This window comes from Xenopus laevis, chromosome 3L (genome assembly GCF_017654675.1).
Source record: "Xenopus laevis strain J_2021 chromosome 3L, Xenopus_laevis_v10.1, whole genome shotgun sequence".
Classification (NCBI taxonomy): Eukaryota; Metazoa; Chordata; class Amphibia; order Anura; family Pipidae; genus Xenopus; species Xenopus laevis.
In genome coordinates, this window is record NC_054375.1 from 106,015,356 (window position 1) to 106,031,305 (window position 15,950).

At 39.1% G+C, this 15,950-nt stretch overlaps 1 protein-coding gene and 1 pseudogene across 3 annotated transcripts in view; both read left to right on the forward strand.

The window, feature by feature from the left end:
* The first annotated feature begins 703 nt into the window (after window positions 1-703).
* On the forward strand, window positions 704-1,161 carry LOC121401246 (annotated as a pseudogene).
* Window positions 1,162-2,795: 1,634 nt separating this feature from the next.
* The window catches only part of rab27a.L (RAB27A, member RAS oncogene family L homeolog), a 32,899-nt gene continuing 19,744 nt past the window's right edge, over window positions 2,796-15,950 (forward strand). Inside the window, exons 1-2 of one of the 3 annotated variants that reach the window (XM_018250959.2) lie at window positions 2,817-2,967; window positions 7,496-7,604. Coding sequence is in view for 1 of the 3 variants with exons in the window: in XM_018250957.2 (XP_018106446.1) it covers window positions 2,892-2,967 (76 nt within the window). In the remaining 2 variants the exon portion in view is untranslated. Of the gene's footprint in view, window positions 2,968-7,368; window positions 7,605-15,950 lie in introns of those variants that run through there. The other 2 variants (XM_018250957.2, XM_041585088.1) reach the window with 2 other exon arrangements.

Genomic DNA, 15,950 nt, shown 5'->3' on the forward strand with positions numbered 1-15,950 from the left:
TAAAAAATGTTTTCCCCTTCCCACCCCTAATTTGCACATACCAACCGCTTGCTCTAAGCGGCCAACCTTTATTATGCAATGCCTCTTTATTTCCAGCAAAACAGTTTTTAGAAAGTCTCACACAGAATGTAAAGACTCACAATAGAAATGCTGCAGCTAACTTTTTTCTACTTTAATCATCAAAATTTGTATTCTTTTTACAGTATTTGTTTTCCACATCTAAAATAACCATTAAATCTGCTGTGTTTCATCTAACATGTTTTATGTAGAACATGCATACCATGATTAGGTCTGGGGTGCCCAAAAGGAAGATCTAGACCTTTAGCTGATGATCAGTAGATAGGGTTCCCACCTGTTCAGTTTTGACCCGAACAGTTTGGTTTTTGTAAGGCCTGTTCAGTTTTGAGCCTTGTGAAACCCGAACAATAATCTGGCCAATACATGAAAAGCATTTAAATACTGAGATACTCCCATAGGAATGTATCTATTCACAGCATGGCTACTTTGGAGGTGCTGCAAATGGGCTGATACAAAGTTGGACACTGATGGTTCTATGCAGACCCATTGGGGTACAATCACATCCACATGATTGGCTCTTGCTTATAATGGGAAGGTTTACAAACCTGTAGAGAAATACCACATTTGCAGCCCAATGTAATTCTACACTAGCAAAATCATTGTGACTAATGTAGCCCTATGTGCAATGTTGATTGTAAGTAGAAATGGCACTGTTCTTGCAGGGTTTAAATGCAACAGGCTTGTAGTTCATAGTTTGGAAAATATTCAAGCACATTTACCTCTCTGAATTTGTCTCCTGTCATTTTATTTCTTTCAGGTCCCAAATGTAACTGATTTATCCCCTGATAGTGGCAAGTTACTCTTATGATGTATCGAAGACTTTCATTTCCTTTTTTTTAGCAACTTTTCTAGGAGTTGCTGGTGGGGTGTACATATATAAGCCAGTATTTGAACAATATGTATGGGATCTGAAACAGGAAACTCAGATTATTGAGACAGTGGAAAACTATGAATGAACTATTTTATTGTGATTAAATTATGCTGTAAGTTTATTTCTCTAAATAAAAACAAGCTTACGTTCTTTCATGTAATACGTTATAGAAGTAAAATGTCCAGAGGTCCAGTTTCATAATGTTGCAATTATTATTAACATTTAATTTTAGAGAGCCAACATATTGCACAGTGCAATGAAAAGGTGCTGGTTCTGTGAAGAAAGGAGGTGACATCCATGAACATTTATAGTCACAGGAGAAGAGTTGCAGCAGAGTGAATGGCCTTGAAAATTAAGAGGAATTTTGAAATTCTATTTTTGGTGTAAACCATAAAATTTTATTAGATTAATTGTAATTGACCCTAATACTCTTCCTTCACTAATTTAACATTTACGTAAGATGCTGATGGCTCTATATAAATTTGTAGTGTTTTCATTCTTCTCGGATGTGTTTCTTATCTACTTGATGCACACTCAACTCCCTGATCTTTATTTTTGTGACTAGAGCTGGAGGCACTTAGGATATTTTTTTAGAGTACATTTAAGGACAGATTTATCTAAGGTCGAGGTGAAGTTTTCGAATTTAAAAACTTTAAATTTCAAGTTATTTTTTTTGTGTACTTCGACTAGGGAATAGTCCAACTTCGATTCGAATTTCAAAAAACGTCGAAATTCGAAGGTCAAATTTTTTGAAGTACTGTCTCTTTAAAACTTCGACTTCGGCCATTCACCACCTAAAAGCTGCCAACGTGCTGTTTTAGCCTATGGGGGACCTCCTAGAACCTGTATGGAGGCAATTGGGGGAGTTTGGGAGATCGAAGGTCGAAGTTAAAAACACTTCGAATCAAAGTACGATCGTACGATTCGAAGTAGGCTGAATTCGGCCCACTTCGACCACCATTCGGTTGGACTTTTTGAATTCGAAGTTCGAAGTTTTTTTAACTTCGACCTTTGATAAATATGCCCCTTAGGGTGTTGACTGCAGGCAATAGAGGTAGACAGATAAACAACTGAAACATGCTCTGACAATCATTTCTTTTAGCAGTTTGGGGACTTAACCTTGTAAGTGATGTAGAATGTACATTACCAATATAAAATTACCATTGTATAGGCTTCCTGGTTTCCTTTTGATCTATGCCATGCTGTGTGTACTGACACCATATGGAGTGTCAAGATCAAAGGACCCTGCAACCCAAAGCAACAATTGAGGCTATTGCCACACTAGATGGATAAACTCTGTTGCGAATCAGCTTCTACTTTCTGAACAGCTTTCTCATTTGCCTGCAGCTGGGGTCACAGCATCAGCTTGGGTGCAAGCACAGGGAGTGGATTTAGTTGTTTATGTATGCCTTTTGGCACTGAAATCTCCATGTGCCAGCGCAAGTGGCTCAGGGTGCGGGCACATCAGAAAGCTATCCGGGCTAATTTATGACCTTCGTTTATGTGCAGGCCAAGACTCCGCCATGCATGTCAGAAATCCCTGACATTAAACTAGATCCTTTATGTTTCCAAAAATGAATACTTATGTAATGGTAGCCTTTTTTCATATTGCCCAGTAGATGGCAGCACCTGCTGCTCTACCTTGTTACAATGAAAACTACAAATCACCAGGCACGTTTCAAAATAAAAGAATTTATCTGCAAATCATTAGAATGTATGTCCTTTAAAATGGCTACTCTATCATAAATGTAAGAAGCCACAGCTAAAGCTAAAAGACACACCTAAAATAAAAAAAACACACCTCCAAACAAAAATAAAAACAGACCAGCCCAGGGCTATTCAATCTAAGCAAAAGTGTGCTGCCTATTCTAGTGATCAGAGCTGCAGTCTGGGTTCAGTCCCACCCCTTCCCTCTGTAAGAAGCTTCCTGCTCTAAAACTGCATGAGGAATCGGAATAGAGAATCCTCTTATGATGGACCAACTTCTTTCCCAGGGCTGATGAGTGTGACTCTGTCAGGTGTGTTTATCTTACAGTGTGAATGCCAGTGAATGTGTTAGTGAATACAACAAACTGTCAGTGTTAATGTGCATTTGTGTGAGAGAGTGTAAATGAAGTTGTGTATAGCTGTGTAAGTATTATCACATTATTGAATCTTATAAGTACAGGTTGGGGGTTAGTTTGTCTCCAAACATTTTCTCCAGGACATTTGCCACACCACACATATGGTATTGTACCCATTCACTTGCCACTCTGCTGATTTACTCCCACGTTCACCTCTTAGTCTCTATTAACCCTCTGTCTACTCACTCATCTAAATATTTGTCCCTTACCCCCCTCTTGCTCCTGTCCTCCTTCCTTGTGCTTTTAGCTACATTTTTCCCATTCCTTCCCACAATATTATTACTGTACAGGTATAAGATCTATTATCTGGAAAGCTGGGGACACAGTTTTCTGTTCCCTTTCTGTAATTTGGATATTACCTTAAGTCTGCTAATAGTCTGGAAACCAAGTAGTATTGTTATGCCATCAATATGGATTCATGTAGCTCAAGTACAAGGTACTGTTTTATTAGTACAGAGAAAAAGGAAATCAGTTTAAACAATTATAATGTAGTCTGTGGGGGATGGCCTTCCCATAGTTCGGAGTTATCTGGAAAATTGGGTTCCGGATAAGGGATCCTATACCTGTACTATCATTCTTTACCAATCCAGTTGTTTTCAGACTGTTCACCAGAAAACTAGACTTTTTTCAATTGTTTCCATCTTTTTATTTATTTATACAGTTTTTCTTTGCTACATTAGTTGATACTTTTCTCAGCAGCATCTCTGGAGTATTAACAAATATTGTATCAATTCTAGCAGCTGCCTGTACTGAAACTCAGGGATTCTGTTCAGCAGGAACAAAGATAAGAAATGTATCAGCTGCTGTATCAATGTAGACCAGTTCACAGATTCGGCGACCCCCTCCCCCTTCACGAGCTGCTTTAAAAAGACATAAGCAGGTGAAAAATACAACCTGAGTGCAATTAGAAAAACTATTTAGCAACTAATTAGCAATTGTAGGGCAGATATTGATTGAACCCCATATATGGGTCATAACACTGATCCGGAGTAAGAAAATAAATTTTTTACTGATTTCAAAGGAACAACACCCCTTGTGTGCATAAACAGACTGCACGTGATGTCTAATGTCTTCTCTGAGTTAAGCATTATGTGAAACATGGCTTTTGTGTATGAATACAAAAACTGAGAATATAATGTCCAGTATACAAAATAACCTATGCCCTTCTATTTTTGATCTTATTTAAAGGGAAAATATACCCCCTTTTTAAATTAAGTTCAATTGGCTTCTGCTCCCCTCCCTTATCTTGTTTCATTGATACATTCTGAGACATATAGACCCATTGTTTTCCATAACTGGTGGTGCACTGATTCTTTTGAAAGAGCTTAGGGGGACTTCAAGTCCCAGAATCCATCATTTGGAAATATTTTGCCTGTGGTTGCAGGGACCATCATGGCATTCTTTCAATCTGTGACGCAGGTATGGTCGTATAAAAGAAACAAAATCATTTATATGTATATTACTGGAAGTTCAGATAGTATTTATGCACCTTTTATACATAAGCCCAGCTAAGTGAGTTCATGTTATATATGTTATCATTCATATGGTATATGTTAACTTTAAAGCATTAAACATTTAAGGTTAAGTTTACTTATGAACTGGTTTTATTTTCTATTTAAAGGTCACTGCACATGACATATTCTACATTATGAGGCTGTAAAACTCTAGGAAATACAAGTTAAAAATAACTTAATTTAATTAAACAAGGTAAATTAAAAACCCACTTTTTTAGTGGCATAATATAATTTTCACAAAGGGAAATGGCAGTTATTAAAATGTGTTATTTTTTAAAAGCTTCTCAGAGATTCACCAGGTAAATCCTTGGACAGTTGTGGGGACTCGACTTTATGCTAATGAAGCAGAAATATCTCTATGATGTATATGGACTTATTGGTTTAATTTTCTTACTGATTTTGAAATTGCTTATTAAATATGAAACTGAGACATTCTTAACTAAAATACTGAATCATGCTGTGAAAACCTGGTGGTTGTTTTTGGTAAGACCCCCACCCGCTCACGTGTATATCTGTTGCTGATCAGTAAGCATGTGAGGTCATTTGTTGCAGTACTGAGTTTTATCTATGGAAACTGCAGCACATGGCTGTCCTTTATGTACCACAGTTTCCTGTTAGCTACAGACAGTTTGATGTGATAAACCCCCCATCGCTATTACTCATTTTGCAAAGCTGATTGGAACATCTGATTTGTTAATATTTGAGCAACACCGTGCAATACATTGTAACAGGAAAGAGGAAATACAAAATAAACATAACAAGAATGTAGCTACTCGTTTCTTTTCTATTTGGCACAGTGTCAAACTATAAAATTTGCTTTAAGTATTCATTGTGGTTTTTGAGAATACATAGCTAAAACACTTTTAAATTTTACTGTCATTTTACTGTAATGTTGTACTGGCATGGTATCATGGTACTGTATGTGAGTTAAGGAAATGAGGTTAATGATACACAAGGAGTTCTTACATTTTAGCTTAACATTTTAGCTTCACATTTGATATAGGTGGTGATTTGCCCAAAAATGCACATTACAGCATTTAGGTCTGCCCTAGTGTAGTCACGTTGTTTTTTAACTGGAGTTTTGGGTGTGAAGAAAATGTAACGTGTGCCATTGGACTCTGGAAGACACTGAAGAAAGAAGTGCACTTTTAAAGGAATATATATTTCCTGCCATGCCGGGTACAGTTCTTTCCTGTGCCAGACAGGGGCATAGATAAAGTCCTTTAGTCAATGGAACCTCTGCATATTTGCCATTGGCACCTGATCAACCCAAATAGACCAACTCTTGCAGAATTGAACAGCTTTGCAATATAGTTCCCTTTCTCAATGAGCTGAAAAGTAAAACGAGCACAACTAGCTCCAGATATACAAGTAATTGTGCCTCTATAATTTCTAGGAGGTATGAAAGCTCCTATAAATGGGAAATCTCTCTCAGCGTTGTCTGGGTCACAGCCCACTGGCAGGAAGTGTCCTTTGGGAGTGTCAGCAGGATTAGAAGAGAAACTTGGCAATAGAAAATAATGTATTACTTAATCAAATTCAGTAAAGATGCATTTACATCAGTAACATGCTCTATTTGTCACTTGATTTCCTTCACATTCAAGCTGAAATGCTTACATGATACGGGAAAAAGGGTACTGGGTTATACACAAATTAGTAACAAAGCGTTTTCTCTAATGTGTTTGTTCACTGCATTTTTATATTAAATAGCTTACCAGAACTCAATTGTGGCAAGGTTTACTGCAATAACAAATGTGTTGTTATTGAAAATTGTTTTTCCTGTGGGCACTTTCTTGCCTGAAAATAACTTTCCCTCAGGTTCAATTAAACTTGCTGCATGTAAAATGTTTTATCTTGTGCTTTGTGCCCCCTTGTGCTGCTCCTGTCCATGTGCTGCCCCTCCAGTGATGTGCTGCATATACAGACAGTTGCAAACATTTGCACTTCACTCTGGTAGTGCAAAAAGATACACCTACAAAAAGCAGGTGCAATTCATGGGAGGACTAGGTGCAAAAACATGGAGCCTTTGTGCCTTTCACCCACCCCCTTACTCTGTGTATGCTTTAAGGCAAAAGTCCCCTCTTTGAAGAAAAAATGTGTTTGTGCCTCTCTTATCTTTAAAAAACAGTTGCAAATATATAACAACATTTTTCAGAGACAACCTACTATTAATTCAAGGAGTATTTATGATTATAAATAAGCATTGATTCAATTTGGACTTTAGGCTGGACTCTCTCTCTCTACCCATTGCTTTGGGTCCTTGAGTATGGGTACTATATTTTTAAAAGGGTATGGCTGTTGCACATGGACTTAACCATGGGGGCTTTAGAGCAGTGGCATGATAATAGGTTACTGGGTCCCACAGCAATATCATTTTAGGGACCCCCCTACGCTTTTCATAACCTCTTTCACTAAAACTATTTTATCTGCAAGTGCCCCACTGGGCCCCTATTCCTGCTGGGCATCTTCGTACTCACTCGTAGGGTCTGCCTCCTCTATAATAATGCCCTTGCTTTTTAGAGTATGACTGTAATGGCAGAGACATTTTGTCTATATTTATCCTGTTCCCATGCATAGCTAAGGGAGCACAATTGAAACAACTTAGAAAACATGTCTTAAATAGTTTAAATGTTGGTATGTCTATAAAAGGGGTCCTTGCTGCACAAGTTCTCATTATCTCATGCTCTTCTATGTCACTTTCTTGAAGGGAAAATAAACTGCACTACTAAGCCTTTACAAGGCAAAATCAGTTGATCAGTCAGCAAAATCACATGACAAACAGCTGAGAGGAATTAGATGGACGTTGCAGTGGGCTGAATGTTGTACTTTCCTTTATACAGTTCCTTTGGGCTCCTACATCAGATGTTGTGGTGTTATACCGCCTTTCCTTTTCTTTTATTATTTATTAGCAATTCAAAAGTTTCAGCTTGACTGATATGTGATACAATTGAGGACTTTTACTCGGCTGTGTTTGTGAAGCCTACCAAAAGAGCATATTACACTTCCTTGTATAGCAAGGTAAGAACTCCTTTTGTATTAATTACATATAGATGCATTTTAACAAATAGATTATTTCTTTGTAATGTGTGTGTGTATATGCTTTGTCCTAGGCCACATCTTTGTTTGTTTGTTATTCCAGAGTAACATGTTGCTAGTAATTTCAGATATTCACCTTCCCACAGCTCCTTGTTCAACTGCAACTTTCAGCATCTGCCGACACCAAAAGACTTTTGTTAAGTAGTGGCAGCTGAAGGGGATACAGGTTGACATTTCAGCCATAAAATTTGACGAAATAAATATATTTAAATATAGTATTTTTAAAGTTACTTTTTTGGGTTTAAAAAAACCCAAAGTCCATTAAGTTCAACCCCCGCAAATGAATCCCTGTGCACATACTTATACAGGCCTATCTGTACTCTCACATATAATGTATATAATCTGTAAACCGCAATATCAATACTAACTGTAGAATTTAGGATGACAGCCTCAGACATTGGGTTTTATCTTAAACAGCATTTTATTTTTTCTCTATATGACACAGATTGTAAATTAAGAGTTAGCACCTTAGAAAAAAAGTTCCAGTACAGTAGGTTTAATCTGAAAATGTGTAATTACAAAGTGTCTGGCCTTTCCTTTCCGGTGAAAACTGACAGCATGTAAAAGGTTAAAGGACTGTTAACACTAGGAAATGTGCTGAATAAAATGTTCCCTTAGTGTGAAATTCTGCACCAATTCTAGAAAGTGTGCTATTCTTATTTAAAAAGACCTGTAGTTTCATTCAGCAGGGCATTTGAAAGCAGGTGATAAATATGTATTAGTTCAGGTTTTATTGGACACAGAAGACCGGGTGGGGCTTAGGTTATTCAACAAATAAGTATACAGAGCTGACATCACAGCAAATACACTGCAATAAAAAACAGGATTGACAACTGGTATTCAAGTTTGATGGGTCATTTTCATTGATGATGTTACTAATATTTATTCATATCTCTTTATTTCTGTACTGTATTTCCCTGTCCCTTGAAAGCTACAGAAATCTGCTACAGGTGATTGGCTAATGGCTAGACATATTAAACCAGGTCATGGGTGATTTCTATTTTCTACTCCTAAAGTTAGGCAACGATTGTTTTTTTTTTGCATACCATTCCAGTTGGCATAAATTTAGGCTCAGCCCCCCCGTTTCCCACAGTCTGATCCTGTGATTTTGGCATACTGACGTCAGTAGCTCATACTAGAATTCCATAAGAGGGAGGGAGAAGGGAATCATACACTAGAAACAAAGTGTTTTGGAAATGTTTTAATGTTTTTTTTTTTACTGGAGAAATTAGTCCTACTTTAAGGGAATTTATCATCTTAAACATACATTTATATAAATAATAATGATTTTCTTTAATTTTACTGCCAGAGTAGAAGGGGCTAAAACTATGTAATAGTCTAATTAGTAATATTTTGTGTAAAAATATTGTATTGTAATTTAATGCAAGCACATATGTTGCATTAAAAGTGTAATCTCGATGCCATGAGACCATGCAGGCATCTTTAAATGAAAGATAATACAAAAAGAGGAAAAGATTAACCCTTAATTGCACCACCCCATCATAGAATCCGATGACTCAAGGAACAAAAAATATTTTAAAACTTAACTTTTACTAATAAATTAGATAAAACCATACATCCAGAAGAGCATTTAAAATAAAGTTAGGAACAGAGAGACCCAGAACCCAAATTGAGTCAGGCAATAATTGCCGAGCATAAGGTGAATATGGGGCTATCAACGGATAATCCGCCCACCTGCCAGCCTTGGCATACGAGTCCCAATTACTCTTGATTATTTAACCATTAACCATTAAGCATTCTCTTGTAAGAATCTGTATTTCTACCCGATGGGTAACCACTGACAGTTCAGCTCTAACATGTCTGTATTGAGAATGAATGATCTCTTCTGCAATAAAAGATCACAATTGTTACGTCTATGGCCACCTCTATGGTACAAGAGCAATAACAGTGTAGGTTTCACTTTAAAGGGCTGTTTCACCTTTAAGTAAACTTTTAGTATGTTATAGAATGACTAATTCTAAGCATTCGGTTTTCTTCTGATTCTTTCCAGCTTTCAATTGGGGAGTCACTGATCCCATCTAAAAACAAATGCTCTGGGATTCTACAAATGTATTGTTGTTGCTACTTTTTATTCCTCATTTTTCTATTCAGGCCCACTCAAATTCATATTCCAGTCTCTTATTCAAATCAATTGCTAAGTTATTTGGACCCTAGGAACCCTAGAGCGTTGAATAAAAAGATAAATAACACAAAAACTGAAAACCAATTGCAAATTGTCCCTAAAATTACACTAAAAGTTAATTTAAATGTAAACAAACCCTTTAATAATTATTGATAAATAAGGCTCGGAACAGGGGAGGCCAATGGGGCCATTGCCCCCATTATTTTGTCACCCTGCTTCCGAAATTGCTAGCACTCACATAACACCATTAGTAGTTCAGGTGCGGCTTACTTTACACAATGCATACTCACTGCAGCTTCATCTTCCATTCTGTTCATGCATAAAGTTCAAATAGCTCAAATACCCACATGGGCCGTGTAATGAGGATGGGAGTGGCAGTGAGTTTGCAGCAAGTGAACAACTTGAATCAAAGGAGATGATTTTCAATCCGTTGATACTGCTTTTGTGGTGAGTGTTGGCTACTTGCCCCTGCCTGTATTAATTTAGGGGTGGTTTAAGAGACCACTTATGAAGAATAAAATGAGTTTTTATGTGCATTTCTCCTTTTCTTAATAATTATATACATACAGATATGGAGTGTGTCTATTACAGGACCTATGCTACATCATTCCTTAAGCACATTAGGGGGTAAAGAGTGAAGTTCCACCACTAGAGTGAAATTCTCAATTCATTTCTATGGGATTTTGAAAGGCGTATTTATCAATGGGTGAAGTGAAAGTTCACCCTTTGATAAATACGCCTATAAAAATCCCATAGAAATGAATGGAGAGTGGCGGAACTTCACTATTAACTTCACTCTTTGATAAATATACCCCAAAGTGTTTGCATAACTAAGAGTAAACTCTAATAAAAGCAATCTGATAAATCAGTGTTTTTATTTTTTCATAAAAATTCTCTCTTGGTTATGCACATACATTATGTGTTTAAAGACTTGTGGAATGGTGCAGTATAGGCCCTGTAATGGGCACATGGGCATAATTATTAAGAAAAGGAGCAATGGCTGGGGAAGGGGCAGCACAAAAAATTAAATAGGAAGGAGGAAGAGAAGTGGGAAAGAAAGGCAAAGCATCTAACAGTAAGATGGCATAACACTTATATCAGAGAGAAAAGTGTGAGAAAGGAAAAGATGAAAATGTGTGGATAAAAGTAAGGAAATGTAGGGAACGACAACAAGGGGTAGAAGAAAAATATAAACTTCCTTAGGTCTAAGTGTTGAGAAAATGAAAATAGCTGAGAAAAAATTGCAAGGGAGGATTACATTAAAAAAGGCAAGGACAGGAATATAAATGGGGTCGATATTCACAGTGTCTCAATGACACCATGGGAGCGGCACGGTGAGGTTGTGGGCGGGGTGGTGATGTCACACGGGTGGGGCGGTGGAGGGAGCTACGACGTGACAAAAAATAGGTAGCCCTACGCCTAGCTGGCTCTCCTAGAGAGACTATTACAGGATCTAACTGATACTCACTTAACCCTATGCTTGCTTAGGGTTCCACTCCTTCCTTCTTCTGGCGGCTGGCCAAAAAGTCTTGAGATAACATTGCTCATTCATTATATATCATTACACAGTGCCACCTAGTGCTCAAAGCGGGGATAACTAGGGGTCAAGCGGTGACCGAGGAAGTGAGGAATTATTCCCTTCCGATGACTAAGGATCCCCTTTGTGACCAATCCTTAGGGGAATGCACAGTAAATGGGGATACATTTATCTGTCCCCTACATTCTCTCCCTCGTGAATTCCTGGAAAGAATTCATTATAGTTAACATGTTCTTCAGTAGCCTCTCTGGAGGACCACCAGGGAACAATGGTTATCCTGAAAAATTTTGGTTCCTCTCTTTTTGGTACCTATCCTGAAAAATAAACAGAGCATGGATCCAAATATTTTATTATCTTTTAACCTCTTCGGGGTAACTTTCCGGAGTTTCCCCCCGGTACAATGGCATGCTGAAAGACAATTTACAGGTTAATTATTCCTGCCAGGCAAGTTATTTTTAATAGCCCCTAGGCAACATACTGACCAGTTTGCATGAGCATCAATTAAGTTCGTCAGTGCATAAGGGGGAGGAGCATAGCATAGCAAAGCCTTCACTAAGTATCATAAGTAAAGAAAGGACTCGAATTTGACCCGTTTAGTTTCGCCAAAAATTCGCCGCCGGCGAAATGTCGCAGACGCCCATTAAAGTCTATGGACGTCAAAAAAAAATTGTCGCGCGGCGAAATTATTTTGTCGCGCGTCTTTTTTTTTGACGCACGTTTCCATACAAGTCTATGGGCGTCATTTTTTTGGCGAAACTAGGACATTGCCTATACCAATCATTATCAATGCACATAAATTCCATGCACACCAAGTCCATTGGCCCTGTAATCCTTAGGCATTATATGGGGGCCTCTCTCGTGGGCAAGGTTTAACTCTGCAGGCAGGATACTCATCTCCTACAGCGACAGTGACAGCCTCCCTCATCCTGCACCAAAAGAACCTGTCACGCACTAGGCCGTAGGTTTTCTCAACCCCTAAGTGTCCATGCTGATCATGCAAGCTACGCAAGCTGTAGTTAGGATTTAAGTCAAAGCGTTATTGCCGAATTTATAAATATTCGTAACTTTTCGGTGACAGTCCATTTCAATGCCAAATATTCCAATTTGTGTAAGGGCTGAGACTCCTACTGACGTATGCCACTGGCTTTAACCCTTCTGGCTACTCTTTGTGTAAGATGCTCCCTATCCATTCATAACTGGCATACACATAGGGCCTCTGTGAGCACCAGTGCCTCAGTTAGCTTCCTCTTAAGCATAAGAAAAGCTTCCTCACACATGCAGTTCCATTTCTCGGCAACGCTAGGCCCCGCAACGTTAACCTCTCTTGGACAACTACCCATCAAGAGTTCACTTAGGGGATGTGCAATCTTAGAGTCACCCGCATCAAACCATTGATAGTATCCACAAAACCCCAAATAGGACCTCTGCTCAGTGAGGTTAGTTGGTCTGGGCCAATTCAGCAAAGTGGACAACTTTTCTTGGGTCTATGGCAATGCCCTCTGTAGACACAATATGCGGAAACAGATTTATAGGTGAACTTGCACTTATCAATGCAAAGTCTCAGTCCCTCCTCAAGTACCTGAAACAGCCATTTATCATGTTACTACAAAGCTGAGCCAAAAAGAATTATATCGTCCAGGTGGACTATGCAGTGCCTAGGGGTCAAATCTCCTAGCACCTTCCCAGGGGACAGATAAAGGCAGTCTTCTTCTGGTCTTCCTTGATCTCAGGCATTACTTCCCAGCCATTAATGACAGCCTCCTCTGGGTCAGGCTCCAAGAGGAAGTAGCTGTCAATTTCCACATACAGTATACCCGAAGGCTTTTCACTCCCCCCAGGAGTTGCACACACAGCCCCCAGGTAGCTCCAGAGAAAATATTTGGCAAATCTCCTGCAGGGCTGGGGCCACAGGCAACAAAGTGAGAACGGTTCCTTCCTGTGACTGGAGTAACCTAAGGAAAGCCTCCTCTATGGCTTTTACTTTTAAACCTATGATCACGGGTGCCGACTCCTTTCCATAAGCAGGAGGGCTCACATAAGCAATGACTTTAAGTGGAGGATCTTGGTCTCCATGCCAGTGGTATTTCGTTGACTTCCAAGCAGCCGTCAATGGAGACGGGTTCCTTTATCCCCCATACACTTGCATGGAGCCCATAGCGTATAAAGAGACGTGACTGAGGTGCCTTTGATAGAACGGCCTGTGTCAAATAGGGCATTGACAGGCACTCCATTCACCAAGAGATTGAAAGTGCACCTGCGTCCCACTCCAGGGAGGCTTGCAGCACACAACCTCTCTAAGCGATTCCGGCTTCTATTTGCCAGCTTATCCATCTTAGGGCTCTTACTCACGAGCGGTTGTAGCTGCGCTCCCCTGCATTCCGTTTTTCTGCGTTCAGCCGCAGGGGAGCGCAGGAATAGACGCATTAAGTTCTTTCCAATGGGGCTGTACTCACACAGCCGCGTGTGGGCGCCGAACGCAGGAAAAATGCAGCATGTTGCATCTCAACCTGCGTTCGGCGCCTACACGCGCCTGTGTGAGTACAGCCTCATAGGAAAGAACTTAATGCGTCTATTCCTGCGCTCCCCTGCGGCTGAACGCAGAAAAACGGAACGCAGGGGAGTGCAGGTAAAAACGCTCGTGAGTAACAGCCCTTACTCTGGCTTGCACTGATGGGTTTGATGCCTCATGTGTCTCCATCGGAAGCATTCTAGATGGGCTGTGGCACTAAATTGACTGGGGGTGGAGGTCTGCAGTATCTTATAGTGGTATTCTCTTTCCTCCATGGGGCTCTGCCAACTTCCTTTTTTTGGTGTCCCAGAGGGAGTGTGAAGTGGGTGATCTTCCCTCATACTAGGGGTAGCTGCATACCTAAGCTCAGCCTCTTGCTCCTTTACCTTGTTCATAAGTTCACTCAATGTTAGCAGATACCCATGGTGGTACATGATGCACAACTCAACTGCAACATTGCATCCCGCACATGAGCTGATGTTGCCTCTTCTCATTGATCTTTTGGATGGGGATTATTTTTATGTATTAGTTCCAGATCCTCTGTCTAATAAAAGTGGATAATTCCTCGATCTTATTCTGTTTCAAACTCTGGAACATATGAAGCTAAGTATAGGGATTGTTACAAGTGCCATGCACATTCTCTAAAGCTTTGAGGCACTCCCTAGCTGAGGCGTTAATATGAAGTTGCAAAACTTCCTTAATGTTTGGATTGCTGGAGGGTGCAGATTTTCCTTTCAGTGAATCTTTTTCTTCTGCACTGAATGTGTAAAGTAAATGGGGATAAATCAGTTCTCTTTCAAGTACAACTTGTGGGGCATAACAGCTTCTAGTTTTGCTAAAGACTAAGAAGCAACAGACCGAAGCAATGGAAATGTTCTTTACAAGGAATGTCATTTCAGATGTACTTGTAAAAGTGTATGTATAGTAGTAACCCCTCTCTTAAAAACAAAGTTGATGTTGTGTATGGATTTGTAAATATGGACATATCTTCCACAAAATGGATCTATACTAGTGAGAGTAATAATAATTAAAAGCAATGCTGTAAAAAGAATTAGAAGAGTTTTGATAAACCCCCATAAATAGCCTACTGGATTCTCACAATGAAGGTGAGACAGGGTAGGGGCATATTGACCTTCTTTTTTCATTCCAGCATCCCCTGCAATTAATTTATTTTGCTTCCTGTACCTCCCCTATTGATTACACCAGGGGTCCCAATCTTTTTTAACCGTGAGCCAAATTCAACTGTAAAACATAAGCCCGCAACAAGTTCCTAGGGTGCCAAACAATGTTGCAGTGTTAGAGTGCAGCTCGCGCAGTTCAGGAGGGGAGCCACTGAAGGTGACATATTATATATAAATGTCTTTCTGCCTTAAAAAGTGACTGACAAACTTTGTTATTGGGAGGTTTTTTCGTACTATTAATTTGTTGTGTGTATGTGTTTATATCTGTGAATGTCCCTCCTGTGTACGCTTTATTGTGTTTTTCTCTTATCCACTTCATTTTTGCACTTTTTACTTTTAACAGCTAACCTGCCAGGGCTATAAGAAGTGGAAATGCATTCGATTAATGAACATAATGGACTTGTGTCCTTTTTTTTCCCATCTAACAGTGTTACTAATTGAGGAATGTAAGTAGAGTATAGATAGCTAAAGTGTCTGCCAAGTTTCGCCTCTGGCTTTCTTGTTTACAGCTAAAATTCCAGTGTGTTTACACACCTCTATAAAGTACAGTAGTTTAACTGTGAGATGAGTTTTTTAAGCAACTATATGATTCTTCATATGCTTCTGTTTTACTAGCCTCAAGTACCAAAAGCCATTTAGCGCTTTGAAATATTATGTAATAACAAACGCACAATGCAGTCTGTGTATTGTGTAATATATAAGTAAACTGCTTTGTTTGATGTAACTGTCCGATTTTCCTGGCTATCAGAGATGAAAGTAACGCAATAGACAAGTTGTTTGTGTAATCCTGTTCATTCATCTGGGTGCTTGTTACTGGTAAGATGCTACACAGAAGGAACTGCAGTTTGTTCTTTGCAACTTCATGATTTTCAGCTCTTTAATTACCTATACCAGTGAT